The sequence below is a fragment of the Cyanistes caeruleus genome, chromosome 39, assembly GCF_971803275.1.
Source record: "Cyanistes caeruleus chromosome 39, bCyaCae1.hap1.1, whole genome shotgun sequence".
Taxonomy (NCBI): domain Eukaryota; kingdom Metazoa; phylum Chordata; class Aves; order Passeriformes; family Paridae; genus Cyanistes; species Cyanistes caeruleus.
Genome location: NC_141740.1, coordinates 269373 through 296979, shown reverse-complemented (window position 1 = coordinate 296979; position 27607 = coordinate 269373). Strand labels below are relative to the sequence as shown.

Below are 27607 nucleotides of genomic sequence, written 5' to 3'. Positions count from 1 at the left end.
CAAGGTTTGAGAAGGTTTGGAGTGGTGGAACCTGAGTTTGAGGTCTGGGGTGATGGGACCCAACTTTGAGGTGGTGGAACCCAACTTTGAGAAGGTCTGGGGTGGTGGGACCTGGGTTTGAGAAGGTCTGGGGTGGTGGAACCCAGGTTTGAGAAGGTCTGGGATGGTGGGACCTGGTCTGGAAGTGGTGGGACACAGATGACATCACCAAATGACGTCATCCAGGTGACCTCACCTTGACGAACATCTTGTTGCCCACGGCTGCTCTGGAGGCCTTGGCCGGGGAGCAGAAGACCGACATGGACTTCCTGTCCCTGGAGAACTCCAGCGTGAACTCCTTCTTCATCAGCTGCTTGATCACCTGGGACAGGTGGGACAGAAGACAATCATGGGCTGGGTCCTCCAGAAGAAGTTTTGGAGGTTCCTGAAGGAACTTTGGGTTCTCCAGAAGAAATTTTGGGTTTTCCATGGAGATCTTGGAGGTTCCTGGAGGAACTTTGGGTTCTCCAGAAGAAATTTTGGGTTCTCCATGGAGATCTTGGAGGTTCCTGGAGGAACTTTGGGTTCTCCAGAAGTTCTGGGTTCTCCATGGAAATTTTGGAGGTTCCTGGAGGAACTTTGGGTTCTCCAGAAGAAGTTTTGGGTTCTCCATGGAAATTTTGGAGGTTCCTGGAAGAACTTTGGGTTCTCCATGGAAATCTTGGAGGTTCCTGAAGGAACTTCTCCTTCTCCATCAAAACCCACCCCACCCACCTCCAACAACTTCTGGATTCTCCATGGGACACCAGCCCATGGAGACCTCCAAACCCAAGGTGCCACCAGGACCTTCTCCAGGTGACCCAGAAGATGTCCCCGGGTGGTGGCCCAGGTGACACTCACGGCGTTGCAGGCGTTGGCGCGTTCCACCTTGGAGAGGCTCCTGACGTCGGTGTTGAAGACGTTCATCTTCTCCACCAGGCAGGTCAAGGCCGTCTCGGTGGCCTCCCCGACCTTCTCGTAGACACCTTTGGACTTGATGGAGACATCTCGGGGTCACCACGGGGGTGAGGACAACCGAGCTTGGGGAGGGTTTGGAGGTCACGCAGGAGCTCAGAGAAGATCTAAAGTTCTCGGATTGAGGTCCCACCACCCCCAATGAGGTCCCACCACCCCTAAATGAGGTCCCACCACCCCTAAATGAGGTCCCACCACCCCCAATGAGGTCCCACCACCCCCAATGAGGTCCCACCACCCCCAATGAGGTCCCACCACCAAATTTGAGGTCCCACCACCCAAACCTGACGTTCCTCCACCCAAATCGAGGTCCCATCACCAAACTTGAGGTCCCACCACCCAAACTTGAGGTCCCACCACCCCCAATGAGGTCCCACCACCTTCAATGAGGTCCCACCACCCAAAGCTGAGGTTCCTCCACCAAATTTGAGGTCCCACCATCCAAACCTGAGGTTCCTCCACCCAAATAGAGGTCCCATCACCAAATTTGAGGTCCCACCACCTTCAATGAGGTCCCACCACCCAAACCTGAGGTCCCACCACCCAAACTTGAAGTTCTTCCACCAAATTTGAGGTCCCACCACCCCAAAAAAGGTCCCACCACCCAAACCTGGAGTTCCTCCACCCAAATTGGGGACCCATCACCAAACTTGAGGTCCCACCACCAAATTTGAGGTCCCACCACCCCCAATGAGGTCCCACCACCCAAACCTGAGGTCCCACCACCTAAACCTGAAGTTCCTCCACCCAAATCAAGGTCCCACCACCCCAACTTGAGGTCCCACCACCCCCAATGAGGTCCCACCACCCAAACCTGACGTTCCTCCACCCAAATCGAGGTCCCACCACCCAAACTTGAGGTCCCACCACCCCCAATGAGGTCCCACCACCTTCAATGAGGTCCCACCATCCCAACCTGAGGTCCCACCACCCAAATCTGAAGTTCCTCCACCAAATTTGAGGTCCCACCACCAAATTTGAGGTCCCACCAGCCCTTCTGAGGTCCCACCCCCCAGGTCTGAGGACACCCTGGTGGCCCGCCGTGGTCACCTCGTTGTAGTCCAGCGAGGAGTCGTTGCAGAGGGCGCAGATGGTGGCCAGTTCCACCAGACCATCGTATTGACCAGCCTTGACCGGCCGGTCCTGCTTCAACCTGGAGAAGACATCGAGGTGGACGTGGTGGTCAAAGAGGGACAGAGAGGACCTCGAGGTCATCGAGGGTCAAGGGGAGGTCGGGTGGCATTTGGGGACCTTCTGGTGGAATTTGAGAAGGTCTTGAGAACCTCCCAGAAGGTTTTGAGGACCTCCCAGAAGGTCTTGAGAACCTTTAAAAAGGTCTTGAGGACCTTCAAGAAGGTCTTGAAGACCTTTCAGAAGGTCTTGAGAACCTTCAAGAAGGTTTTGAGAACCTCTGAGAAGGTTTTGAGGACCTCCAAGAAGGTTTTGAGGACCTTCAAGAAGGTTTTGAGGACCTTCCAGAAGGTCTTGAGGACCTCTGAGAAGGTTTTGAGGACCTTCAAGAAGGTCTTGAGGACCTCTGAGAAGGTTTTGAGGACCTTCAAGAAGGTTTTGAGGACCTCCAAGAAGGTTTTGAGGACCTCTGAAGAGGTTTTGAGGACCTTCAAGAAGGTTTTGAGGACCTCTGAAGAGGTTTTGAGGACCTTCGAGAAGGCTTTGAGGACCTTCAAAAAGGTCTTGAGGACCTTCAAGGAGATTTGAGGACCTCTGAGAAGATTTTGAGAACCTCTGAGAAGGTTTTGAGGGTCTGGAGACCTTGGGGTGGATTTTGAGGACCTCTGAGGTGACATTCGGGGACATCTCCAACTCACACTTCTCCTTCTGGGGCGTAGGTGGAGCCGGTGATGGAGAACTCGTTGAGGGAGCAGACGTCGCCCTCCACCTTGTCCATGATGAACATCTGGGGACAAACGGGGACATTTGAGGACCTTGGAGGACACGGGAGGTTCCTGGGCAGAAGAACTTGGAGGTTCTCCATGGACATTTTGGGTTCTCCATGGACATTTTGGGTTCTCCATGGACATTTTGAAGGTTCTCCATGAAATTTTGGAGGTTCTCCATGGACATTTTGGGGTCTCCATGGACATTTTGAGGTTCCTGGAGGAACTTTGGGTTCTCCAGAAGAAATTTTGGCTTCTCCAGAAGAACTTCTGAGGTTCCTGGAGGAACTTTGGGTTCTCCAGAAGAACTTCTGGGGTTCTCCATGGAAATTTTGAGGTTCCTGGAGGAACTTTGGGTTCTCCATGGAATTTTGAAGGTTCTCCATGGACATTTTGAGTCCTCCATGGACATTTTGGGTTCTCCATGGACATTTTGAAGGTTCTCCATGGACATTTTGGGTTCTCCATGGACATTTTGGTTTCTCCATGGACATTTTGGGTTCTCCATGGACATTTTGGGTTCTCCATGGACATTTTGGTTTCTCCATGGACATTTTGGGTTCTCCATGGAATTTTGGAGGTTCTCCATGGACATTTTGGTTTCTCCATGGACATTTTGGTTTCTCCATGGACATTTTGGGTCCTCCATGGACATTTTGAGTCCTCCATGGAAAACCCCCGGGAATTTCGAGAAGGTCCCACCTTGCAGACGGACATCTGGTTGGTGGTCAGCGTGCCGGTCTTGTCGGAGCAGATGACCGAGGTGCAGCCCAGGGTCTCCACCGAGGGCAAGCTGCGGACGATGGCGTTCTTCTTGGCCATGCGACGAGTGCCCAGGGCCAGGCAGGTGGTGATGACCGCGGGGAGACCTGGGGAGGTCACCAGGGAGGTCAGCAGAAGCTTCTGGTGATCAGCAGAACCTTCTGGTGGTCATCAGAAGCTTCTGGTGGTCACTTGGAGATCTCCAGTTGACCACGGGTGAGGTTTGAAGGTCAAGAGATGGGCAGGGATGGTTGGTGGGTGGACATGAGTTGATGAGTGACCGTGGGTGGTCCATAGGTGACCACGGATGGTCTCCAAACCCCATAAATGACCAGGAATGGTCCATAAATGACCACGGATGGTCTCCAAAACCCCATAACCACCTCCAACCTTCTCCAAAACCCCATAACCACCTCAAATCACCTCAAGCCTTCTCCATAACCACCTCAAACCTTCTCCAAGCCACCTGGAACCTTCTCCAAACCCCAAAACTGACTATGAATGGTCCATAAATGACCATGAATGATCTCCAAAACCCCATAACCTTCTCCAAACCATCTCAAACCTTCTCCAAACCATCTTGAACCTTCTCCAAAACTCCATAAATGACCACGGATGGTCTCCAAAACCCCATAACCACCTGCAATCTTCTCCAAACCTTCTCCAAACCATCCCAAATCTTCTCCAAACCCCATAACCACCTCCAACCTTCTCCAGAACCACCTGGAACCTTCTCCAAACCCCATAAATGACCACGGATGGTCTCCAGAACCCCATAAATGACCACAAATGGTCTCCAAACTCCCATAACCACCTCCAACCTTCTCCAAACCTTCTCCAAACCACCCCAAACCTTCTCCAAACCCCAAAACCACCTCCAACCTTCTCCAAACCTTCTCCAAACCACCTCCAACCTTCTCCAAACCACCTCCAACCTTCTCCAAACCTTCTCCATACCACCTGGAACCTTCTCCAAAAACACATAACCACCTCCAACCTTCTCCAAAACCATACAAATGACCACAGATGGTCCATAAATGACCACGAATGGTCTCCAAAACCCCATAACCACCTCCAACCTTCTCCAAACCACCTCAAACCTTCTCCAAACCATCCCAAATCTTCTCCAAACCCCATAACCACCTCCAAGCCCCCTGAGATACCCTCAGGAATGGCCGCCACCGCCAGCGCCACGGCGATCTTGAAGTAGTAGATGGCCCCACCTCCATAACCACCTCCAACCTTCTCCAGACCTTCTCCAAACCATCCCAAACCTTCTCCAAACCATCCCAAACCTTCTCCAAACCCCATAACCACCTCCAACCTTCTCCAAACCTTCTCCAAACCACCTCCAACCTTCTCCAAAACCCCATAACCACCTCCAACCTTCTCCAGAACCACCTGGAACTATCTCCAAACCCCATAAATGACCACGGATGGTCCATAAATGACCACGGATGGTCTCCAGAACCCCATAAATGACCACGGATGGTCTCCAAAACCCCGTAACCACCTCCAACCTTCTCCAAACCTTCTCCATACCACCTGGAACCTTCTCCAAAAACACATAACCACCTCCAACCTTCTCCAAACCTTCTCCAAACCATCCCAAATCTTCTCCAAACCCCATAACCACCTCCAACCTTCTTCAAACCTTCTCCAAACCAACTCCAACCTTCTCCAAACCACCTCCAACCTTCTCCAAACCTTCTCCAAACCACCTCCAACCTTCTCCAAAACCCCATAACCACCTCCAACCTTCTCCAAACCACCTCAAACCTTCTCCAAACCATCCCAAATCTTCTCCAAACCCCATAACCACCTCCAACCTTCTCCAAAACCCCATAACCACCTCCAATCTTCTCCAAACCTTCTCCAAACCATCCCAAACCTTCTCCAAACCCCATAACCACCTCCAATCTTCTCCAAACCTTCTCCAAACCACCTCCAACCTTCTCCAAACCTTCTCCAAACCATCCCAAACCTTCTACAAACCATCCCAAACCTTCTCCAAACCCCATAACCACCTCCAACCTTCTCCAAACCTTCTCCAAACCACCCCAAACCTTCTCCAAACCCCATAACCACCTCCAACCCCCCCGAGATACCCTCAGGAATGGCCGCCACCGCCAGCGCCATGGCGATCTTGAAGTAGTAGATGGCCCCACCTCCAAACCACCTCCAACCTTCTCCAAACCTTCTCCAAACCACCTCCAACCTTCTCCAAACCTTCTCCAAACCATCCCAAATCTTCTCCAAACCCCATAACCACCTCCAACCTTCTCCAGAACTGCAAAACTGACCATGAATGGTCCATAAATGACCACGAATGGTCTCCAAAACCCCATAACCACCTCCAACCTTCTCCAGAACCACCTCAAACCTTCTCCAAACCATCCCAAATCTTCTCCAAACCCCATAACCACCTCCAACCTTCTCCAAAACCCCATAACCACCTCCAATCTTCTCCAAACCTTCTCCAAACCATCCCAAACCTTCTCCAAACCCCATAACCACCTCCAAGCCCCCCGAGATACCCTCAGGAATGGCCGCCACCGCCAGCGCCACGGCGATCTTGAAGTAGTAGATGGCCCCGCGGATCCAGGAGCCGCCGTGGACGGGGTCGTTGAAGTGGCCGATGTTGATGGCCCAGACGGCCACGCAGATGAGGGAGATGACCTTGGACAACTGCTCGCCGAACTCGTCCAGCTTCTGCTGCAGGGGGGTCTTGTCCTGCTCGGTGGCCGCCATCTCGTCCCGGATTTTGCCGATCTCGGTGTTGACGCCGGTGGCCACCACGATGCCGACGGCTTTGCCGGCGCCGATGTTGGTGCCCTGGGGAGGGGGGAAAAAACGGGGGGAAAAACGGGGATTTTGGGAAAAAGTTGGGGTTTTTGGGGGGAAAAATTGGGAAATTTGGGGGAAATTTGGGGATTTTGGGAAAAAATTTGGGGTTTTGGGGGAAAAATTTGGGGATTTTGGGGGAAAAATTTGGGATTTTCGGGGAAAATTTGGGGTTTTTGGGGAAAAATTTGGGGATTTTGGGGGAAATTTGGGGATTTTGGGAAAAAATTGGGATTTTTGGGGGAAATTGGGAAATTTGGGGGTTTTGGGGAAAAAATTGGGGTTTTGGGGAAAAATTTGGGGATTTTGGGGAAAAATTTGGGGTTTTTGGGGGGAAAAATTGGGAAATTTGGAGATTTTGGGGGAAATTTGGGGATTTTGGGAAAAAAATTTGGGGTTTGGGGGGAAAAATTTGGGGATTTTGGGAAAAAATTGGGATTTTTGGGGGGAAAATCAGGAAATTTGGGGATTTTAGGAAAAAATTGGGATTTTGGGGGGGAAAAATTGGGAAATTTGGGGATTTTGGGGGAAATTTGGGGATTTTGGGAAAAAAATTTGGGGCTTTGGGGGAAAAATTTGGGGATTTTGGGAAAAAATTGGGATTTTTGGGGGGAAAATCGGGAAATTTGGGGATTTTAGGAAAAAAATTTGGGGATTTTGGGGAAAAATTTGGGGATTTTGGGGGAAAAATTTGGGGTTTTGGGGAAAAATTTGGGGTTTTGGGGGGAAAATTGGGATTTTTGGGGGAAAAATTTGGGGATTTTGGGGGAAAATTTGGGGTTTTTGGGAAAAAATTGGGATTTTTTGGGGGGAAAATCGGGAAATTTGGGGATTTTGGGGAAAATTTGGGGATTTTGGGGGAAAAATTTGGGGTTTTTGGGGGAAAAATTGGGAAATTTGGGGGAAATTTGGGGATTTTGGGAAAAATTGGGGTTTTTTGGGGGAAATTGGGAAATTTGGGGATTTTAGGAAAAAATTTAGGGTTTTGGGGGAAAAATTTGGGATTTTGGGGGAAAATTTGGGAAATTTGGGGATTTTGGGGAAAAATTTGGGGTTTGGGGGAAAAATTTGGGGATTTTGGGGAAAATTTGGGGATTTTGGGAAAAAATTGGGATTTTTTGGGGGAAATTGGGAAATTTGGGGATTTTAGGAAAAAATTTGGGGTTTTGGGGGAAAAATTTGGGGTTTTTGGGGGGAAAAATTGGGAAATTTGGGGATTTTGGGGAAAAGTTTTGGGGTTTTGGGGGAAAATTTGGGGATTTGGGGATTTTGGGGAAAAATTGGGATTTTTGGGGATTTTGGGGGAAAAATTTGGGGGTTTTGGGGGGAAAAATTGGGAAATTTGGGGATTTTGGGAAAAAATTTGGGGATTTTGGGGGAAAAATTTGGGGATTTTGGGGGAAAATTTGGGAAATTTGGGGATTTTGAGGGAAAATTTGGGGTTTGGGGGAAAAATTTGGGGGTTTTGGGAAAAAATTGGGATTTTTGGGGGGAAAATCGGGAAATTTGGGGATTTTGGGGAAAATTTGGGGTTTTTGGGAAAAAATTTGGGGTTTTTGGGGGAAAAATTTGGGGATTTTGTTGAAAAATTTGGGGATTTTGCGGGAAAATTTGGGGATTTTGAGAAAAATTTGGGGTTTTGGGGGAAAAATTTGGGATTTTGGGGGAAAAATTGGGAAATTTGGGGATTTTGGGAAAAAAATTGGGGTTTTGGGGGAAAAATCAGGAAATTTGGAGATTTTGGGGAAAAAATTTGGGGATTTTGGGGAAAAATTTGGGGTTTTGGTGGAAAAATTTGGGGTTTTGGGGAAAAATTTTGGGGAAAAAATTGGCAAAAAATTGGGATTTTTTGGGGGGAAATTTGGGGGAAATTTGGGATTTTTTGGGGGAAATTTGGGGGAAATTTTGGATTTTTTGGAGGAAAATTTGGGATTTTTTGGGGGAAAGTTTTTGGGGTTTTGGGGAAAAAATTGGCAAAAAATTGGGATTTTTTGGGGGGGAATTTTGGGGAAAATTTGGGATTTTTGGGGGGAAATTTGGGGGTTTTGGTAAAAAAAATTGGCAAAAAATTGGGATTTTTGGGAGGGAATTTTGGGGAAAAAATTGGGAAAAAATTGGGATTTATTGGGGGGAATTTGGGGAAAATTTGGGAATTTTTGGGGGAAATTTGGGATTTTTGGAGGGAAATTTGGAGGGGAAAAAATTGGGATTTTGAGAAAAGATTTGGAATTTTTGGGGGGAAATTTGGGGAGAATTTAGGGGAAATTGGAAAATTCGGGAATTTGGGGGGAAGAAATTGGGAATTTTGGGGGAAAATTTGGGAATTTTGGGGGGAAATTGTGGGGAAAAATTGGGAATTTTGGGGATTTTGGGGAGAAATTGGGGCGACACCGATGACGTCACACAGGTGAGACAGTGATGACGTCACACAGGTGAGACACAGCACAGGTGACACCGATGACGTCACACCCACTGATGACGTCACCGATGACGTCACTGACCGAGAACAGCACGTCCTGACACTGACAGGTGAGACACCGATGACGTCACACAGGTGAGACACAGGACAGGTGACACCGATGACGTCACGCATCAATGGCGTCACCGATGACGTCACCGATGACGTCACTGACCGAGAACAGCACGTTCCGACACTGACAGGTGCGACACTGATGACGTCACACAGGTGAGACACAGGACAGGTGACACCGATGACGTCACACATCGATGGCGTCACCGATAACGTCACCGATGACGTCATTGACCGAGAACAGCACGTTCCGACACTGACAGGTGTCACTGATGACGTCACACAGGTGAGACACCGATGACGTCACACAGGTGAGACACAGACACAGGACAGGTGACACCAATGACGTCACACCCATTGATGACGTCACTGATGACGTCACCGATGACGTCATTGACCGAGAACAGCACGTTCCGACACTGACAGGTGCGACACCGATGACGTCACACAGGTGAGACACAGGACAGGTGACACCGATGACGTCACACCCACTGATGACGTCACCGGTGATGACGTCACACACTGATGACGTCACCGATGACGTCACTGACCGAGAACAGCATGTTTTTCTTGTCCTGGTTGACCGCCCGGGGGTCGGGCACCGGCTCCGTGTGTTTGATCACCGACACCGACTCCCCTGCGCCAGTACAAACCAGTATGGACCAGTACGGACCAGTACAAACCAGTATGGACCAGTACGGACCAGTATAAACCAGTACAAACCAGTGTGGACCAGTATAAACCAGTACAAACCAGTATGGACCAGTGTGGACCAGTATAAACCAGTACAAACCAGTATGGACCAGTGTGGACCAGTATAAACCAGTACGGACCAGTATGGACCAGTACAAACCAGTATGGACCAGTACGGACCAGTATAAACCAGTACAAACCAGTATGGACCAGTGTGGACCAGTATAAACCAGTACAAAGCAGTATGGACCAGTTCCCACCAGTACAAACCAGTATGGACCAGTTCCCACCAGTATAAACCAGTACAAACCAGTATGGACCAGTTCCCACCAGTACAAACCGGTATGGACCAGTTCCCACCAGTACAAACCGGTATGGACCAGTTCCCACCAGTATAAACCAGTATGGACCAGTGTGGACCAGTTCCGACCGGAATGGACCAGTATGGACCAGTATGGACCAGTTCCCACCAGTACAAACCAGTACAAACCAGTATGGACCAGTATGGACCAGTTCCAACTGGTATGGGCCAGTATGGACCAGTATAAACCAGTATGGACCAGTGTGGACTCCCAGTCCATCCCAGTCCCTCCCAGTCCCTCCCAGTCCCTCCCAGTCCCTCCCAGTCCATCCCAGTCCATCCCAGTTCCCTCCCAGTTCCCTCCCAGTCCCTCCCAGTCCCTCCCAGTCCCTCCCAGTCCATCCCAGTCCATCCCAGTCCCTCCCAGTCCATCCCAGTTCCTCCCAGTCCCTCCCAGTCCATCCCAGTTCCCTCCCAGTCCCTCCCAGTCCCTCCCAGTCCCTCCCAGTTCCCTCCCAGTCCCTCCCAGTCCATCCCAGTTTATCCCAGTTCCCTCCCAGTCCCTCCCAGTCCATCCCAGTCCCTCCCAGTCCATCCCAGTCCATCCCAGTTCCCTCCCAGTTCCCTCCCAGTCCCTCCCAGTCCATCCCAGTTCCCTCCCAGTCCCTCCCAGTTCCCTCCCAGTCCCTCCCAGTCCATCCCAGTTTATCCCAGTTCCCTCCCAGTCCCTCCCAGTCCATCCCAGTCCCTCCCAGTCCATCCCAGTCCATCCCAGTCCCTCCCAGTTCCCTCCCAGTCCCTCCCAGTCCATCCCAGTTCCCCTCCCAGTTCCCTCCCAGTCCCTCCCAGTCCATCCCAGTTCCCCTCCCAGTTCCCTCCCAGTCCCTCCCAGTCCATCCCAGTTCCCCTCCCAGTCCCTCCCAGTCCCTCCCAGTCCCTCCCAGTCCCTCCCAGTCCATCCCAGTCCCCTCCCAGTCCATCCCAGTTCCCTCCCAGTCCCTCCCAGTCCATCCCAGTCCCTCCCAGTCCCTCCCAGTTCCCTCCCAGTCCCTCCCAGTCCCTCCCAGTCCATCCCAGTTTATCCCAGTTCCCTCCCAGTCCATCCCAGTCACCCCCAGTTCCCTCCCAGTCCCTCCCAGTCCCTCCCAGTCCCCGTTTAACCCCTCCCAGTCGCTCCCAGTTCGTACCAGTAAGGATGGACTGGTCCACCCGCAGCGTGGTGGATTTGATGGAGATGATCCGGATGTCGGCCGGGACCTTGTCCCCAACTGGGGACACAGCGGGGGTCACTGGGAGGGACTGGGAGGGACTGGGATGGACTGGGATGGAACTGGGATGGACTGGGATGGACTGGGATGGACTGGGAGGGACTGGGATGGACTGGGATGAACTGGGATGGACTGGGATGGACTGGGATGGACTGGGAGGGACTGGGAGGGACTGGGAGGGGTCACTGGGGTCACTGGGAGGGACTGGGAGGGACTGGGAGGGACTGGGATGGACTGGGATGAACTGGGATGAACTGGGATGGACTGGGAGGGAACTGGGAGGGACTGGGATGGACTGGGAGGGACTGGGATGGACTGGGATGGACTGGGAGGGACTGGGAGGGGTCACTGGGAGGGGACTGGGAGGGACTGGGATGGACTGGGATGGACTGGGATGGACTGGGAGGGACTGGGAGGGACTGGGAGGGAACTGGGAGGGAACTGGGAGGGACTGGGAGGGAACTGGGAAGGGTTAAACGGGGATTGGGATGGAACTGGAATAAACTGGGATGAACTGGGAGAGGTTAAACGGGGACTGGGATGAACTGGGATGGACTGGGAGGGAACTGGGGGGGACTGGGAGGGAACTGGGATGGACTGGGAGGGGATTTGGGGTCACTGGGATGAACTGGTTTGGACTGGGATGAACTGGGAGAGGTTAAACGGGAACTGGGAGGGACTGGGAGGGACTGGGAGAGACCGGGAAGGGTTAAATGAGGACTGGCATGGAACTGGTTTGGACTGGGATGAACTGGGACAAACTGGGAATGGACTGGGACAAACTGGGAGGGGTTAAACGGGGACTGGGATGAACTGGGAGGGACTGGGAGGGACTGGGGGGACTGGGAGGGACTGGGAGGGACTGGGAGGGGTCACTGGGGTCACTGGGAGGGACTGGGAGGGACTGGGATGGACTGGGATGGACTGGGATGGACTGGGATGGACTGGGATGGACTGGGATGGACTGGGAGGGACTGGGATGGACTGGGAGGGACTGGGAGGGAACTGGGAGGGACTGGGAGGGACTGGGAGGGACTGGGAGGGACTGGGAAGGACGGAGGGGTCACTGGGGTCACTCTTTGTCCCCTGGGTGTCCCCGAGAGCTTCTCGGTGACCCCCAAGTGACCCCTGAGTGACCTCTGACCCCCAAGTGACCCCTGAGTGACCCTGAATGACCCTCAGTGACCCCAAGTGACCCCTGAGTGACCCCTGGGTGACCCCGTGACCCTAGGTGAACCCTGAGTGACCCCTGAGTGACCCCAGTGACCTCAGGATGACCCCGTGACCTCTCAGTGACCCCTGAGTGACCCCAGGATGACCCCATGACCTCTAGGTGACCCTTGGATGACCCCATGGCCCCTGAGTGACCCCTGGATGACCCCGTGACCTCTGCGTGACCCCTGGGTGACCCCATGACCTCTGAGTGACCCCAATGTTCCCGTGACCCCTGAGTGACCCCAATGACCTCAGGGTGACCCCGTGACCCCCGAGTGACCCCGTGACCTCTGAGTGACCCCCGAGTGACCCCGTGACCTCTGAGTGACCCCCTGGCTGACCCCGTGACCTCTCAATGACCCCCATGACCCCTGGATGACCCCGTGACCTCTCAGTGACCCCTGGGCGCCCTCAATGTCCCAGTGACCCCTGGATGACCCCGTGACCTCTGAGTGACCCCAATGTTCCCGTGACCCCTGAGTGACCCGAGTGACCTCAGGGTGACCCCGTGACCCCTGAGTGACCCCTGGCTGACCCCGTGACCTCTCAATGACCCCCATGACCCCTGGATGACCCCGTGACCTCTGAGTGACCCCAATGTTCCCGTGACCCCTGAGTGACCCCTGGGTGACCCTGTGACCCCTGAGTGACCCCAGTGACCTCAGGGTGACCCCGTGACCCCTGAGTGACCCCTGGCTGACCCCTGGCTGACCCCTGACCTGCCACCTCGGCGATGTCCCCCGGCACCAGGTCCCTGGCCTTGATCCTCTGCACGGCTTTGCGGTCGCTGCGGTAAACTTTGCCCATCTCGGGCTCGTACTCCTTCAGAGCCTCGATGGCGTTCTCGGCATTCCGCTCCTGGGGACAATTCCGGGAATTTTGGGAATTTTGGGAATTTTTTGGGAATTTTTTGGGAATTTTTCGGATTTTTTAAGGATTTTTTAAGGATTTTTTAAGGATTTTTTTTGTATTTTTTTGTATTTTTTAAGGATTTTTTTGATGATTTTAAAATTTTTTTCGACATTTTTGGGGGATTTGAGGACATTTTGGAAACTTTTGGGATATTTGGGAATTTTGGGGATTTTTTGGGAATTTTTCGGATTTTTTTTGGATTTTTTAAGGATTTTTTAAGGATTTTTTAAGGATTTTTTAAGGATTTTTTAAGGATTTTTTAAGGATTTTTAATTTTTTTTTGACATTTTCGGGAGATTTGAGGACATTTTGGAAGCTTTTGGGATATTTGGGAATTTTTGGGATTTTTTGGAATTTTTGGGATTTTTTGGGATTTTTTTTGATTTTTTAGGATTTTTTTGGGATTTTTTGAGGGGATTTTTTGGGGGGATTTTTTTTGGATTTTTGGGGTAAACTTTGCCCATCTCGGGCTCGTACTCCTTCAGAGCCTCGATGGCGTTCTCGGCATTCCGCTCCTGGGGACAATTCCGGGAATTTTGGGAATTTTTGGGAATTTTTTGGGAATTTTTCGGATTTTTTAAGGATTTTTTAAGGATTTTTTAAGGATTTTTTTTGTATTTTTTTGTATTTTTTAAGGATTTTTTTTGTTGATTTTTAAATTTTTTTTGACATTTTTGGGGGATTTGAGGACATTTTGGAGACATTTGGGATATTTGGGAATTTTGGGGATTTTTTGGGAATTTTTCGGAATTTTTTTGGATTTTTTAAGGATTTTTTAAGGATTTTTTAAGGATTTTTTTTGGATTTTTTTGTATTTTTTAAGGATTTTTTAAGGATTTTTAAATTTTTTTTGACATTTTCGGGGGATTTGAGGACATTTTGGAGGCTTTTGGGATATTTGTGAATTTTTTGGAATTTTTGGGATTTTTTTGGAATTTTTTTTGATTTTTTAGGATTTTTTTGGGATTTTTTGGGGGGGATTTTTGGAGGATTTTTGGGGTAAACTTTGCCCATCTCGGGCTCGTACTCCTTCAGAGCCTCGATGGCGTTCTCGGCATTCCGCTCCTGGGGACAATTCCGGGAATTTTGGGAATTTTGGGAATTTTTTGGGAATTTTTCCGATTTTTTTTGGATTTTTTTTGGATTTTTTTTGGATTTTTTAAGGATTTTTTTGTATTTTTTTAAGGATTTTTTTTGTCAATTTTTAAAATTTTTTTGACATTTTTGGGGGATTTGAGGACATTTTGGAGACTTTTGGGATATTTGGGAATTTTTGGGAATTTTTTTGGAATTTTTCGGATTTTTTTTGATTTTTTTTGGATTTTTTTGGATTTTTTAAGAATTTTTTTTAAATTTTTTTTGGATTTTTTTTGGATTTTTTTGTATTTTTTAAGGATTTTTTTGTTGATTTTTAAATTTTTTTTGACATTTTCGGGGGATTTGAGGACATTTTGGAGGCTTTTGGGATATTTGGGAATTTTTTGGAATTTTTGGGATTTTTTTGGAATTTTTTTTGATTTTTTTTGATTTTTCTGGGATTTTTTGAGGGGATTTTTTTGGGGGGATTTTTGGAGGATTTTTGGGGTAAACTTTGCCCATCTCGGGCTCGTACTCCTTCAGAGCCTCGATGGCGTTCTCGGCATTCCGCTCCTGGGGACAATTCCGGGAATTTTGGGAATTTTGGGAATTTTTTGGGAATTTTTTGGGAATTTTTCGGATTTTTTAAGGATTTTTTTTGGATTTTTTAAGGATTTTTTTTGGATTTTTTAAGGATTTTTTGTCGATTTTTAAATTTTTTTTGACATTTTCGGGGGATTTGAGGACATTTTGGAGACTTTTGGGATATTTGGGGATTTTTTGGAATTTTTGGGATTTTTTGGTATTTTTTGGGATTTTTGGGGAATTTTGGGGGATTTTTTTGGGATTTTTTGACATTTTTAGGGGATATTTTGGGGGGATTTTTGGGACATTTTCGGGGGATTTGGGGACATTTTGGAGACTTTTGGAATATTTGGGAATTTTTTGGAATTTTTGGGATTTTTGGGGATTTTTTGGGATTTTTTGGGATTTTTGGGGGATTTTTTGGGGGATATTGGGGACATTTGGGGACATTGGGGACAACAGAGAGACCTCAAGGGACACCAAACCCCCCCAAAATCCCCCCAAAATTCCCCAAAAATTCCCAAAAAATTCCCAAAAAATTCCCCCCAAATCCCTAAAAAATAATAAAAAAAATCCCTAAAAAATCCCAAAAAATCCCGAAAAAATCCCCAAAAAATTCCCTAAAAAAATCCCCCAAAATCCCCAAAAATTCCCCAAAAAATCCAAAAAATTCCCCAAAAAATTCCCCCCCAAAATTCCCCAAAATCCCAAAAATATTCCATAAAAATCCCCAAAAATTCCCCCCAAAAAATCCCCCCAAAATCCCTAAAAAATCCCAAAAAATCCCCAAAAAATCCCAAAAAATCCCCCAAAAATTCCCTAAAAAATCCGCAAAAATCCCAAAAAATCCCCCAAAAATTCCCTTCAAAATCCCCCCAAAAATCCCCAAAAAATCCCAAAAAATCCCAAAAAATCCCTAAAAAATCCCAAAAAAATTCCCTAAAAAATCCCAAAAAAATCCCCAAAATTCTGCCAAAATTCCCTTCAAAATCCCCCCAAAAATCCCCAAAAAATCCCAAAAAATCCCCAAAAAATCCCCAAAAATTCCCAAAAAATTCCCCAAAAAATCCCCAAAAAATCCTTAAAAAATCCCAAAAAATCCCCAAAAGATCCCAAAAAATTCCCAAAAAATCCCTAAAAAATAAAAAAAATCCCCAAAAAAATCCCTAAAAAATCCCAAAAAAATCCCAAAAAATCTCAAAAAAATCCCAAAAAAATCCCAAAAAATTCCCTTAAAAATCCCCAAAAAATCCCTAAAAAATCCCAAAAAATCCCTAAAAAATCAAAAAAAAATCCCTAAAAAATCCCAAAAATTCCCTAAAAAATCCGCAAAAATCCCAAAAAATCCCCCAAAAATTCCCTTCAAAATCCCCCCAAAAATCCCCAAAAAATCCCAAAAAAATTCCCTAAAAAATCCCAAAAAAATCCCAAAAAATCCCCCCAAAAATCCCCAAAAAATCCCATAAAATCCCCAAAAAATTCCCTAAAAAATCCCTAAAAAATAAAAAAAAATCCCCAAAAAATTCCCTAAAAAATCCCAAAAAATTCCCTAAAAAATCCCAAAAAATCCCAAAAAATCCCTAAAAAATCCCAAAAAATCCCAAAAAAATTCACTAAAAAATCCAAAAAAATTCCCCAAAAATCCCCAAAAATCCCCAAAAAATCCCCAAAGAATTCCCTAAAAAATCCCAAAAAATCCCCCAAAAATTCCCTAAAAAATCCCTAAAAAATCCCAAAAAATTCCCTAAAAAATCCCCCCAAAATCCCAAAAAATTCCCAAAAAATCCCTAAAAAATAAAAAAAAAATCCCCAAAAAAATCCCTAAAAATTCCCAAAAAATTCCCTAAAAAATCCCAAAAAATCCCAAAAAATTCCCAAAAAATCCCTAAAAAATAAAAAAAAAATCCCCAAAAAATTCCCTAAAAAATCCCAAAAAATCCCTAAAAAAATCCCCAAAAAATTCCCTAAAAAATCCCTAAAAAATAAAAAAAAATCCCCAAAAAATTCCCTAAAAAATCCCAAAAAATCCCCAAAAAAATCCCCTAAAAATCCCAAAAAATTCCCAAAAAATTCCCTAAAAAATCCCTAAAAAATAAAAAAAAAATCCCAAAAAATCCCCAAAAGTTCCCTAAAAAATCCCTAAAAAATCCCAAAATATCCCCAAAAATTCCCCAAAAAATCCCTAAAAAATCCCAAAAAATTCCCTAAAAAATCCCAAAAAATCCCAAAAAATTCCCAAAAAATCCCTAAAAAATAAAAAAAAAATCCCAAAAAAATCCCCAAAAAATCCCCAAAAAATCCCTAAAAAATCCCAAAAAATCCCAAAAAATCCCAAAAAATCCCCAAAATTCTGCCAAAATTCCCTTCAAAATCCCCCCAAAATCCCCAAAAAATCCCAAAAAATCCCCCAAAAATCCCAAAAAAATCCCAAAAAAATCCCAAAAAAATCCCTAAAAAATCCCAAAAAATCCCCAAAAGATCCCAAAAAATTCCCAAAAAATCCCTAAAAAATAAAAAAAAAAATCCCCAAAAAAATCCCTAAAAAATCCCAAAAAAATCCCAAAAAATCTCAAAAAAATCCCAAAAAAATCCCAAAAAATTCCCTTAAAAATCCCCAAAAAATCCCTAAAAAATCCCAAAAAATCCCTAAAAAATCCAAAAAAAATCCCTAAAAAATCCAAAAAAATCCCTAAAAAATAAAAAAAAAAAATCCCAAAAAAATCCCTAAAAAATCCCCAAAAAATCCCAAAAAATTCCCTAAAAAATCCCCAAAAATCCCCAAAAATCCCCAAAATTCTGCCAAAATTCCCTTCAAAATCCCCCCAAAAATCCCAAAAAATCCCAAAAAATCCCCCAAAAAATCCCCAAAAAATCCCAAAAAATTCCCAAAAAATCCCCCAAAAATCCCTAAAAAATAAAAAAAAAATCCCAAAAAATCCCCAAAAGTTCCCTAAAAAATCGCCAAAAAATCCCAAAAAAATCCCAAAAAATTCCCTAAAAAATCCCAAAAAATCCCTAAAAAATCCCAAAAAATTCCCTAAAAAATCCCTAAAAATTCCCTAAAAAATCCCTAAAAAATCCCAAAAAATCAAAAAAAAAATCCCAAAAAATCCCCAAAAGTTCCCTAAAAAATCCCTAAAAAATCCCAAAAAATTCCCTAAAAAATCCCAAAAAATCCCCAAAAAATCCCCAAAAAATTCCCAAAAAATCTCCCAAAAATCCCTAAAAAATAAAAAAAAAATCCCCAAAAAATTCCCTAAAAAATCCCAAAAAATCTCAAAAAAATCCCAAAAAAATCCCAAAAAATTCCCTAAAAAATCCCAAAAAAATCCCCCAAAAAATTCCCTAAAAAATCCCAAAAAAATCCCAAAAAATTCCCTAAAAAATCCCAAAAAAATTCCCTAAAAAATCCCTAAAAAATCCCAAAAAAATCCCAAAAAATCCCAAAAAATTCCCTAAAAAATCCCAAAAAATTCCCTTCAAAATCCCCAAAAAATTCCCTAAAAATCCCCCAAAAATTCCCGAAAAATTCCCGAAGAATTCCCGGAATTCCCCGCGCGTTCCCTCACCTGCCAGACCCCGACGACGGCGTTGGCGATGAGGATGAGGAGGATGACGAAGGGCTCGACGAAGGCCGTGATGGTTTCCTCGCCCTCCTCGAACCAGGCCAGGACCTTGGGGACAGCGAGGGGACAAAAGGTGAGGGACCCTAAAAAAAATAATCCCCAAAATCCCGGGAATTCACCCCAAAAAAAATCCGGGAAAAATCGGGGAAAAATCCAGGAAAAATTGGCAAAAAATTTGCAAAATTTGGCAAAAAATTGGTAGAAAATTGGCAAAAAATGAACCAAAAATACACAATAAATTCCCCCCCAAAATCCCCAAAATCCCGGGAATTCACCCCAAAAAAATCCAGGAAAAATCGGGAAAAATTTGGGAAAAATCAGGAAAAAATCCAGGAAAAATTGGCAAAAATTTGGCAAAAAATGGGGAAAAAATGGGGAAAAAATGAACAAAAAATGAACAAAAAATGAACAAAAAATGAACAAAAAATGAACAAAAAATTCCCCCCAAAATCCCAGGAATTCACCCCAAAAAAATCCAGGAAAAATCGGGGAAAATTTGGGAAAAATGCGGGAAAAATACGGAAAAAATTGGCAAAAAATTGGCCGAAAATTGGCCAAAAATGGGCAAAAAATGGGGAAAAAATGGGGAAAAAATTCCCCCCAAAATCCCCAAAATCCCGGGAATTCACCCCCAAAAAATCCGGGAAAAATCAGGAAAAAATCCAGGAAAAATTGGCAAAAAATTGGCAAAATTTGGCAAAAAATGGGCAAAAAATTGGCAAAAAATGGGGAAAAAATTGGCAAAAAATGGGCAAAAAATGAACAAAAAATGAACCAAAAATGAACAAAAAATGAACCAAAAATGAACAAAAAATTCCCCCCAAAATCCCGAGAATTCACCCCAAAAAAATCCGGGAAAAATCGGGGAAAATTTGGGAAAAATGCGGGAAAAATACGGAAAAAATTGGCCGAAAATTGGCAAAAATTGGCAAAAAATTGGCCAAAAATTGGCCGAAAATTGGCCAAAAATTGGCAAAAAATGGGCAAAAAATGAACAAAAAATGAACAAAAAATTCCCCGCCAAAATCCCCAAAATCCCGGGAATTCACCCCAAAAAAATACGGGAAAAATTGGGGAAAATTTTGGAAAAATGCGGGAAAAATACGGAAAAAATTGGACAAAAATTGGCCAAAAATTGGCAAAAAATTGGCCAAAAATTGGCCAAAAATGGGCAAAAAATGGGGAAAAAATGGGCAAAAAATGAACAAAAAATGAACAAAAAATTCCCCCCAAAATCCCGGGAATTCACCCCAAAAAAATCCGGGAAAAATCGGGGAAAATTTGGGAAAAATGCGGGAAAAATACGGAAAAAATTGGCAAAAAATTGGCCGAAAATTGGCCAAAAATGGGCAAAAAATGGGGAAAAATGGGCAAAAAATGAACAAAAAATGAACAAAAAATTCCCCCCCAAAATCCCCAAAATCCCGGGAATTCACCCCAAAAAAAATCCGGGAAAATCCTGGAAAAAATCCAGGAAAAATCCGGGAAAAACCCTGAAAAAAAAACCCCAAAATTGCCATTTTTTGCCATTTTTTGCCATTTTTTGCCATTTTTTGCCATTTTTTGCCATTTTTTGCCATTTTTTGTAATTTTGGGGTCATTTTGGGGTCATTTTGGGTCATTTTGGGTCATTTTGGGTCATTTTGGGCCATTTTGGGGTCATTTTGGGATCATTTTTGACCATTTTGGATCATTTTGAGTCATTTTGGGTCATTTTGGGGTCATTTCGGGCCATTTTGGGTCTTTTTGGGTCATTCTGGGTCATTTTGGGCCATTTTGGGTAATTTTGGGTCATTTTGGGACAATTTTGGGTCATTTTGGGTCATTTTGGGCCATTTTGGGGTAATTTTGGGTCATTTTGGGACAATTTTGGGTCTTTTTGGGTCATTTTTGGGTCTTTTTGGGGCCATTTTGGGTCATTTCGTGGTAATTTGGGGTCATTTTGGGCCATTTTGGGCCATTTTGGGGTCATTTTGGGTCATTTTGGGCCATTTTTGGGTCTTTTTGGGGCCATTTTGGGTCATTTTGGGTCATTTTGGGGTCATTTTGGGTCATTTTGGGGTCATTTTGGGTCATTTTGGGTCATTTCGGGCCATTTTGGGTCATTTTGAGTCATTTTGGGTCATTTTGGGGTCATTTCGGGCCATTTTGGGTCTTTTTGGGTCATTCTGGGTCATTTTGGGCCATTTTGGGTAATTTTGGGTCATTTTGGGTCATTTTGAGTCATTTTGGGTCATTTTGCTTCATTTGGGGTAATTTTGGGTCATTTTGGGACAATTTTGGGTCATTTTGGGTCATTTTGGTTCATTTGGGGCAATTTTGGGTCATTTTGGGTCATTTTGGGTCATTTTGGGTCTTTTTGGGTCATTTTGGGGTCATTTTGGGTCATTTCGGGCCATTTTGGGTCATTTTGGGCCATTGTGGGGTCATTTTGGGTCCATTTTTGACCATTTTGGGTCATTTTGGGTAATTTTGGGTCATTTTGGGTCATTTTGGGTCAGTTTGGTTCATTTGGGGGTAATTTTGGGGTAATTTTGGGGCAATTTTGGATCATTTTGGGTCATTTTGGGGCAATTTTGGGTCATTTTGGGCCATTTCGGGCCATTTTGGGTCATTTCGAGCCATTTTGGGGTCATTTTGGGTCATTTTGGGCCATTTTGGGGTCATTTCGGGTCGTTTTGGGGTAATTTTGGTTCATTTTGGCGTCATTTTGGGTCATTTTGGGGCAATTTTGGATCATTTTGGGGACATTTTGGGTCAGTTTGGTTCATTTGGGGGTCATTTTGCGTCATTTTGGGTCATTTTGGGTCATTTTGGGGTAATTTCGGGCCATTTTAGGGTCATTTCGAGCCATTTTGGGGTCATTTTGGGTCATTTTGGGTCATTTTGGGCCATTTTGGGGTCATTTCGAGCCATTTTGGGGTCATTTCGGGCCATTTTCGGGTCATTTTGGGTCGTTTCGGGGCGTTTCGGGGCATTTCGGGCACTCACGAAGGAAATGCAGGCGGCCAAGAGCAGGATCCGAACCAGGAGATCCTCGAACTGCTCCACCACCAACTCCCAGATGGATTTCCCTGGATTTGGGGACAATTCCGGACATTTTGGGGACAGCCCAGGGATTCCCGGGGGAAAAATCGGGAATTTGGGGAATTTTGGGGATTTTTTGGGGCGTTTGGGGCAATTTTGGGGCATTTTTGGGGCAATTTTTTGGCATTTTTGGGGCAATTTTGGGGCATTTTTGTGCATTTGGGGCATTTTTGGGGATATTTGGGGAAATTTGGGGGCATTTTTGGGACATTTTTGGGACATTTGGGGATTTTTGGGACATTTCTGGACATTTTTGGGGAATTTGGGGCCATTTGGGGCCATTTTTGGGCCATTTAGGGCAATTTTGGGGCATTTTTGGGGTATTTTGAGGTCATTTTGGGACAATTTTGGGGTATTTTTTGGCAATTTTGGGGTATTTTTGGGACATTTAGGGCAATTTTGGGGTATTTTTGGGGCATTTGGGGCATTTTTTGGACATTTTGGGACATCTGGGGAAATTTTTGGGACATTTGGGGACATTTTTGGGGCATTTCTGGACATTTTTGGGTCATTTTGAGGAGAATCCGGGAATTTTTAGGGGGAGTTTTGGGATTTTCTGGGTCGTTTTGGGGAGAATTTGGGAGAAATTGGGAATTTTGGGGCATTTTGGGGCGGTTTTGGGGTGGTTTGAGGTGTTTTGGGGATATTTTGGGTGTTTATTGGAAGAATTTGGGACTTTTTGGGAGAATTTGGGTCTTTTTGGGATATTTTGAGACTTTTTGGGATATTTTGGGGCGTTTTGGGGCGTTTTGGGGTCATTTTGGGGCGTTTTTGGGGCATTTTGGGGCATTTTGGGGACTCACCTTCCTCTGCTGGCAGCTCTGGGGAGGGGGAGGAGGGGACAGGTTAGAGGGGACACCCAAAATCCCCCAAAATCCCCCCAAAATCCCCCAAAATCCCCCCAAAATCCCCCCAAAACCTCCCAAAATCTCCCCAAAATCCCAAAATCCCCCTGAAAATTCCCCCAAATCCCCCCAAAATTCCCCCAAAATTCCAAAATCCCCCCCAAAACCTCCCCAAATCCCCCCAAATTCCCAAAACCTCTCCAAAATTCCCAGAATTCCCCAAAATCTCCCCAAATTCCCTTAAAATCCCCCCAAATCCCACCCAAATCGCTCCAACCTGCCCCAAACCCCCCCAAAATTCCCCAAATTCCCCGAAAATCCCCCCAGAAATTCCAAATTCCCAAAAATCCCCCCCAAAATCCCAAAATCTTCCCCCAAATCCCCCCAAAATTCCCCAAAATTCCCAAATTCTCCCAAAAATCCCCCCAAAAATTCCAGAACTCCCCCAAAACTCCCTAAAATCCCCCCAAACCCCCCCAAAATCCCAAAATCTCCCTCAAGTCCCCCCAAATTCCCAAAAAAATCCCCCAAAAAATTCCCAAAAAATCCCCAAAAATCCCCAAAAATTCCAAAAAAATCCCCCAAAAAATCCCCCAAAAATCCCCAAAAAATCCCAAAAAATCCCCAAAAAATCCCCAAAAAATCCCCTAAAAAATCCAAAAAAAAATCCCAAAAAATCCCCCAAAAATCCCTAAAAAAATCTCTAAAAAATCCCAAAAAATCCCCAAAAAATCCCAAAAAAATCCCAAAAAATCCCAAAATAATCCCCAAAAAACCCCCCAAAAATCCCCCAAAAATCCCCAAAAAATCCCCAAAAAAATCCCAAAAAATCCCAAAATATCCCCAAAAAATCCCCAAAAAACCCCAAAAAAAATCCCAAAAAATCCCTCAAAAATCCCCAAAAAATCCCCAAAAAATCCCAAAAAATCCCCAAAAAATCCCCAAAAAATCCCCCAAAAAATCCCCAAAAAATCCCAAAAAAATCCCCAAAAAAATCCCAAAAAAATCCCAAAAAATCCCTAAAAAATCCCCAAAAAAATCCCAAAAAATCCCAAAAAATCCCCAAAAAATCCCCCAAACCCCCCAAACCCCCCCAAAATCCCCCAATTTTTTTTTCTCACCATTGGGCCCGTATTTTTCCAGGCTCCTCTTGACCTGCTCGGGGCTCAAACCGACCCCTTCGGTCACCCCAAAAAAAGCCAAACATTCCTCGGCGGTTTTGGCGTGGGCGTTTTCCATCCCCCCACCCCCCAAAAAAAAAAAAAATCCCTTAAAAAACTAAAATTTCAGGACCCCCCCCCTTTAAAAAAAAATTAATTTTTTTACCCCTCCCCCCACCCCTAAAAAAATGCAAAAAAAAATGGGGGAAAATGAGGAAAAATTGGATTTTTTGGGGTTTTTTTTTTATCCCCTCCCCCCCCCTAAAATTTCGTGGCTGCCCGAGGCGATTTTGGGGGAGGGGGAGGAGAGCGAGGGGGCTTTAAAAAGGGGGGTGGGACCCCTCCCCCCCCCCAAAAATGTCCCCTCCCCCCCCCTGGTTGGGTGTCGGTTTCGCCCCTCCCCCACGGCGCGGGGTTATTTCGGGATTTGATGGACGGGAGGGGATGGGGGGGGGAGGGGAAGGGGGGAGGGGAAGGGGGGAAAAAGGGGGGAAAAAGGGGGGAAAAATTGGGGAAAAAGGGGGGAAAAATGGGGGAAAATTGAGTAAAAAATGGGTAAAAAATTGGGGAAAAATTGGGAAAAAAAGGGGGGAAATATTGGGGAAAAATTGAGGAAAATTGAGGAAAAAAGGGGGGAAAATTGGGGAAAAATTGGGGGAAAATTGAGGAAAAAATGGGTAAAAAATTGGGGAAAAATTGGGGAAAAATGGGGAAAAAAGGGGGGAAAAATGGGGGAAAAATGGGGAAAATGAGGGGGAAAAATTGGGGAAAATTGGGGAAAAAATGGGGGAAAAATGGGGAAAAATGGGGAAAAAAGGGGGGAAAATTGGGGGAAAATTGGGGAAAATTGGGGGAAAAATTGGGAAAAATGGGGGGAAAATGGGGGAAAATTGGGGAAAAATTGGGGAAAAATTGGGGGAAAATTGAGGAAAAAATGGGGGAAAAATGAGGGAAAATTGGGGGAAATTGGGGGAAAAATGGGGAAAATGAGGGGGAAAAATTGAGGGAAAATTGGAGGAAAAATTGGGAAAAATGGGGGAAAAATGGGGGAAAATTGGGGAAAAATTGGGGAAAAATTGGGGGAAAATTGAGGAAAAAATGGGGGAAAAATGAGGGAAAATTGGGAAAAAATGGGGGAAAAATGGGGAAAAAGGGGGGGAAAATTGGGGAAAAAAGGGGAAAAAATGGGGGAAAATTGGGGAAAAATTGGGGAAAATTGAGGAAAAATTGGGGAAAAAATGGGGAAAAATTGGGGAAAAAAGGGGAAAAAATGGGGGAAAATTGAGGAAAAATTGGGGAAAAGTTTGGGGAAAAATTGAGTGAAAAAAGGGGAAAATGAGGCGGAAAAATTGGGGAAAAATAGGGGAAAAATTGGGAAAAATGAGGAGAAAAAGGGGGAAAAATGGGCAAAAATGGGGAAATATTGGGGAAAAATTGGGAAAAAATTGAGGAAAAAAGGGGGGGAAAATTGGGGGAAAATTGGGGAAAGTTGGGGGAAAATTGAGGAAAAAATGGGTAAAAAATTGGGGGAAAATTGGGAAAAAATGCGGGAAAAATGAGGGGAAAAGGGGGGAAAAAGGGGGGAAAAATTGGGGGAAAATTGGGGAAAATTGGGGGAAAATTGGGGGAAAAATTGGGGGAAAATTGAGGAAAAATTGGGGGAAAAACGGGGAAAAATTGGGAAAAAAATGAGGAAAAAAGGGGGAAAAAAGGGTAAAAAATTGGGGAAAAATTGAAAAAAAATTGAGGAAAAATTGGGAAAAATGAGGGAAAAAAGGGGGGAAAATTGAGGAAAAATTGGAGAAAATTGGGGAAAAATTGGGAAAAATTTGGGGAAAATTTGGTGAAAAAATGTGGAAAAAAAGAGAAAAAATTGGGGGAAATTGGGGAAAATTGGGGGAAAATTGGAGGAAAAATGAGGAGAAAAATTGGGGAAAAATGGAGAAAAATTGGAAAAAATTGGGGAAAAAATGGAGAAAAAATGGGGAAAATTGGGGGAAAATTGGGGAAAAATTGGAGGAAAAATGGGGGAAAAATAATGAAAAATTGAGGAAAAGAAGGGTAAAAATGGGGAAAAATTTGGGGAAAAATGAGGAAAAAATGGGAGAAAAATTGGGGGAAATTTGGGTTAAAAATGGGGAAAATTGAGAAAAAAATGGGGGAAATTTGGGGGGAAATTGGGAAAAAATGAAGAAAAATGGGAAAAAAATGGGGAAAAATTGAGAAAAATTGGAGGGGAATTTGGGGGAAAAATGAGTAAAAATGGGGAAAAAATGGAGAAAAATTGGGGGAAAATTGGGGGGAAATTGGGGAAAAATGGGGAAAAAATGGGGAAAAATGGGGAAAAAATGGGGAAAAATGAGGAAAAAATAGAGAAAAAATGGGGAAAAATTGGGAAAAATTGGGAGAAATTTTGGGGAAAAAATGGGGAAAAAATGGGGAAAAATTGGGGAAAAATTGGGAAAAATTTAAGAAAAAACCGGGGGAAATTGGGTAAAAATCGAGGGGAAAATGAAGGAAAAATTGGAGGGAAATTGGGGGAAAAATGAAGAAAAAAAGGGTAAATATTGGGGAAAAAAAATCCCTGGAAAATTGATTTTAAAATCCCTAAAAAATGGAGCCAAATTTCCCTGGAATGACCCCAAAAAATCCCCCAAAAAATCCCAAATTTCCCTTCCAAAATCCCGAATTTTCCCCCCAAAATTCACCCAAAAATCCCAAAAAATCCCAAAAATCCCAAAATTCCCCCAAAATTCCAAATTTCCCCTCCAAAATCCCGAATTTTCCCCCCAAAATTCACCCAAAAATCCCGAAAAATCCCAAAAAATCCCAAAATTCCCAAAAAATCCCAAATTTCCCCTCCAAAATCCCGAATTTTCCCCTCAAAATTCTCCCAAAAATCCCAAAAAATCCCGAAAAATCCCAAAATTCCCCCAAAATTCCAAATTTCCCCCCCCCAATGGGGGTCAAAGGTCGCGTCCTCAGCCCCGGGGGAGGTGGGGGAGGGGCGGGGGGTGGGGGAGGGGCGGTTTTGGGTTCCTCGAGGGGTGAAACCGGAGAGGGGGGAGGGGCGGGAAGGGGGAGGGGGGGGTTCGGGGGGGGGGGGAGGGGCCGGGAAAAACTTTCGGGATTTTTTGGGGATTTTGGGGGATTTTTTTGGGGATTTTTTGGGAATTTTTGGGGGGTTTTTTGGGGATTTTTTGGAGATTGTTTGGGGATTTTTTGGGGGTTTTTGGGGATTTTTGGGGGATTTTTTGGGATTTTTTTTGGGAATTTTTGGGGGGTTTTTGGGGATTTTTTGGGGATTTTTTTGGGGATTTTTTTTGGATTTTTTGGGGGGTTTTTTGGGGATTTTTTTGGGATTTTTTGGGGGGTTTTTTGAGATTTTTTGGGGATTTTTTGGGGATTTTTTGGGAATTTTTTTGGGATTTTTGGGGGGTTTTTTGGGGATTTTTTGGGGATTTTTGGGGGGTTTTTGGGGATTTTTTAGGGATTTTTTTGGGGATTTTTTGGGATTTTTTGGGATTTTTTTGGGGATTTTTTTTGGGATTTTTTGGGGATTTTTTGGGATTTTTTTGGGAATTTTTTGGGGGATTTTTTGGGGATTTTTTGGGGATTTTTGGGGATTTTTTTTAGGGATTTTTTGAGATTTTTTTTGAGATTTTTTTTGGGATTTTTTGAGGGAATTTTGAGGCAAAAAATTCATTTTTTAAAGGGGAATTTTGGGGTTTTTTGGCGTGGGGGAGGGGCCGGGATAAATTTGGGGGGTGGGGGAGGGGCCGGGGGACTTTTGGGATTTTTTGGCAATTTT

At 44.9% G+C, this 27607-nt stretch overlaps 1 protein-coding gene across 1 annotated transcript in view; it reads right to left on the bottom strand.

The window, feature by feature from the left end:
* ATP2A1 (ATPase sarcoplasmic/endoplasmic reticulum Ca2+ transporting 1) overlaps nt 1–24070 on the bottom strand; it is a 38154-nt gene extending 14084 nt beyond the window's left edge. The window contains exons 1-13 of the mRNA XM_086872150.1: nt 23758–24070; nt 22595–22612; nt 21696–21778; nt 18648–18752; nt 13224–13362; nt 11209–11289; nt 9579–9664; nt 6191–6488; nt 3594–3760; nt 2823–2911; nt 2044–2146; nt 880–1011; nt 236–361 (exon numbers count right to left, since the gene is read on the bottom strand). Coding sequence (XP_086728276.1) covers nt 236–361; nt 880–1011; nt 2044–2146; nt 2823–2911; nt 3594–3760; nt 6191–6488; nt 9579–9664; nt 11209–11289; nt 13224–13362; nt 18648–18752; nt 21696–21778; nt 22595–22612; nt 23758–23875 — 1545 coding nt within the window. The 5' untranslated portion in view covers nt 23876–24070. The remainder of the gene's footprint in view (nt 1–235; nt 362–879; nt 1012–2043; nt 2147–2822; nt 2912–3593; nt 3761–6190; nt 6489–9578; nt 9665–11208; nt 11290–13223; nt 13363–18647; nt 18753–21695; nt 21779–22594; nt 22613–23757) is intronic.
* Nucleotides 24071–27607: the final 3537 nt, after the last annotated feature.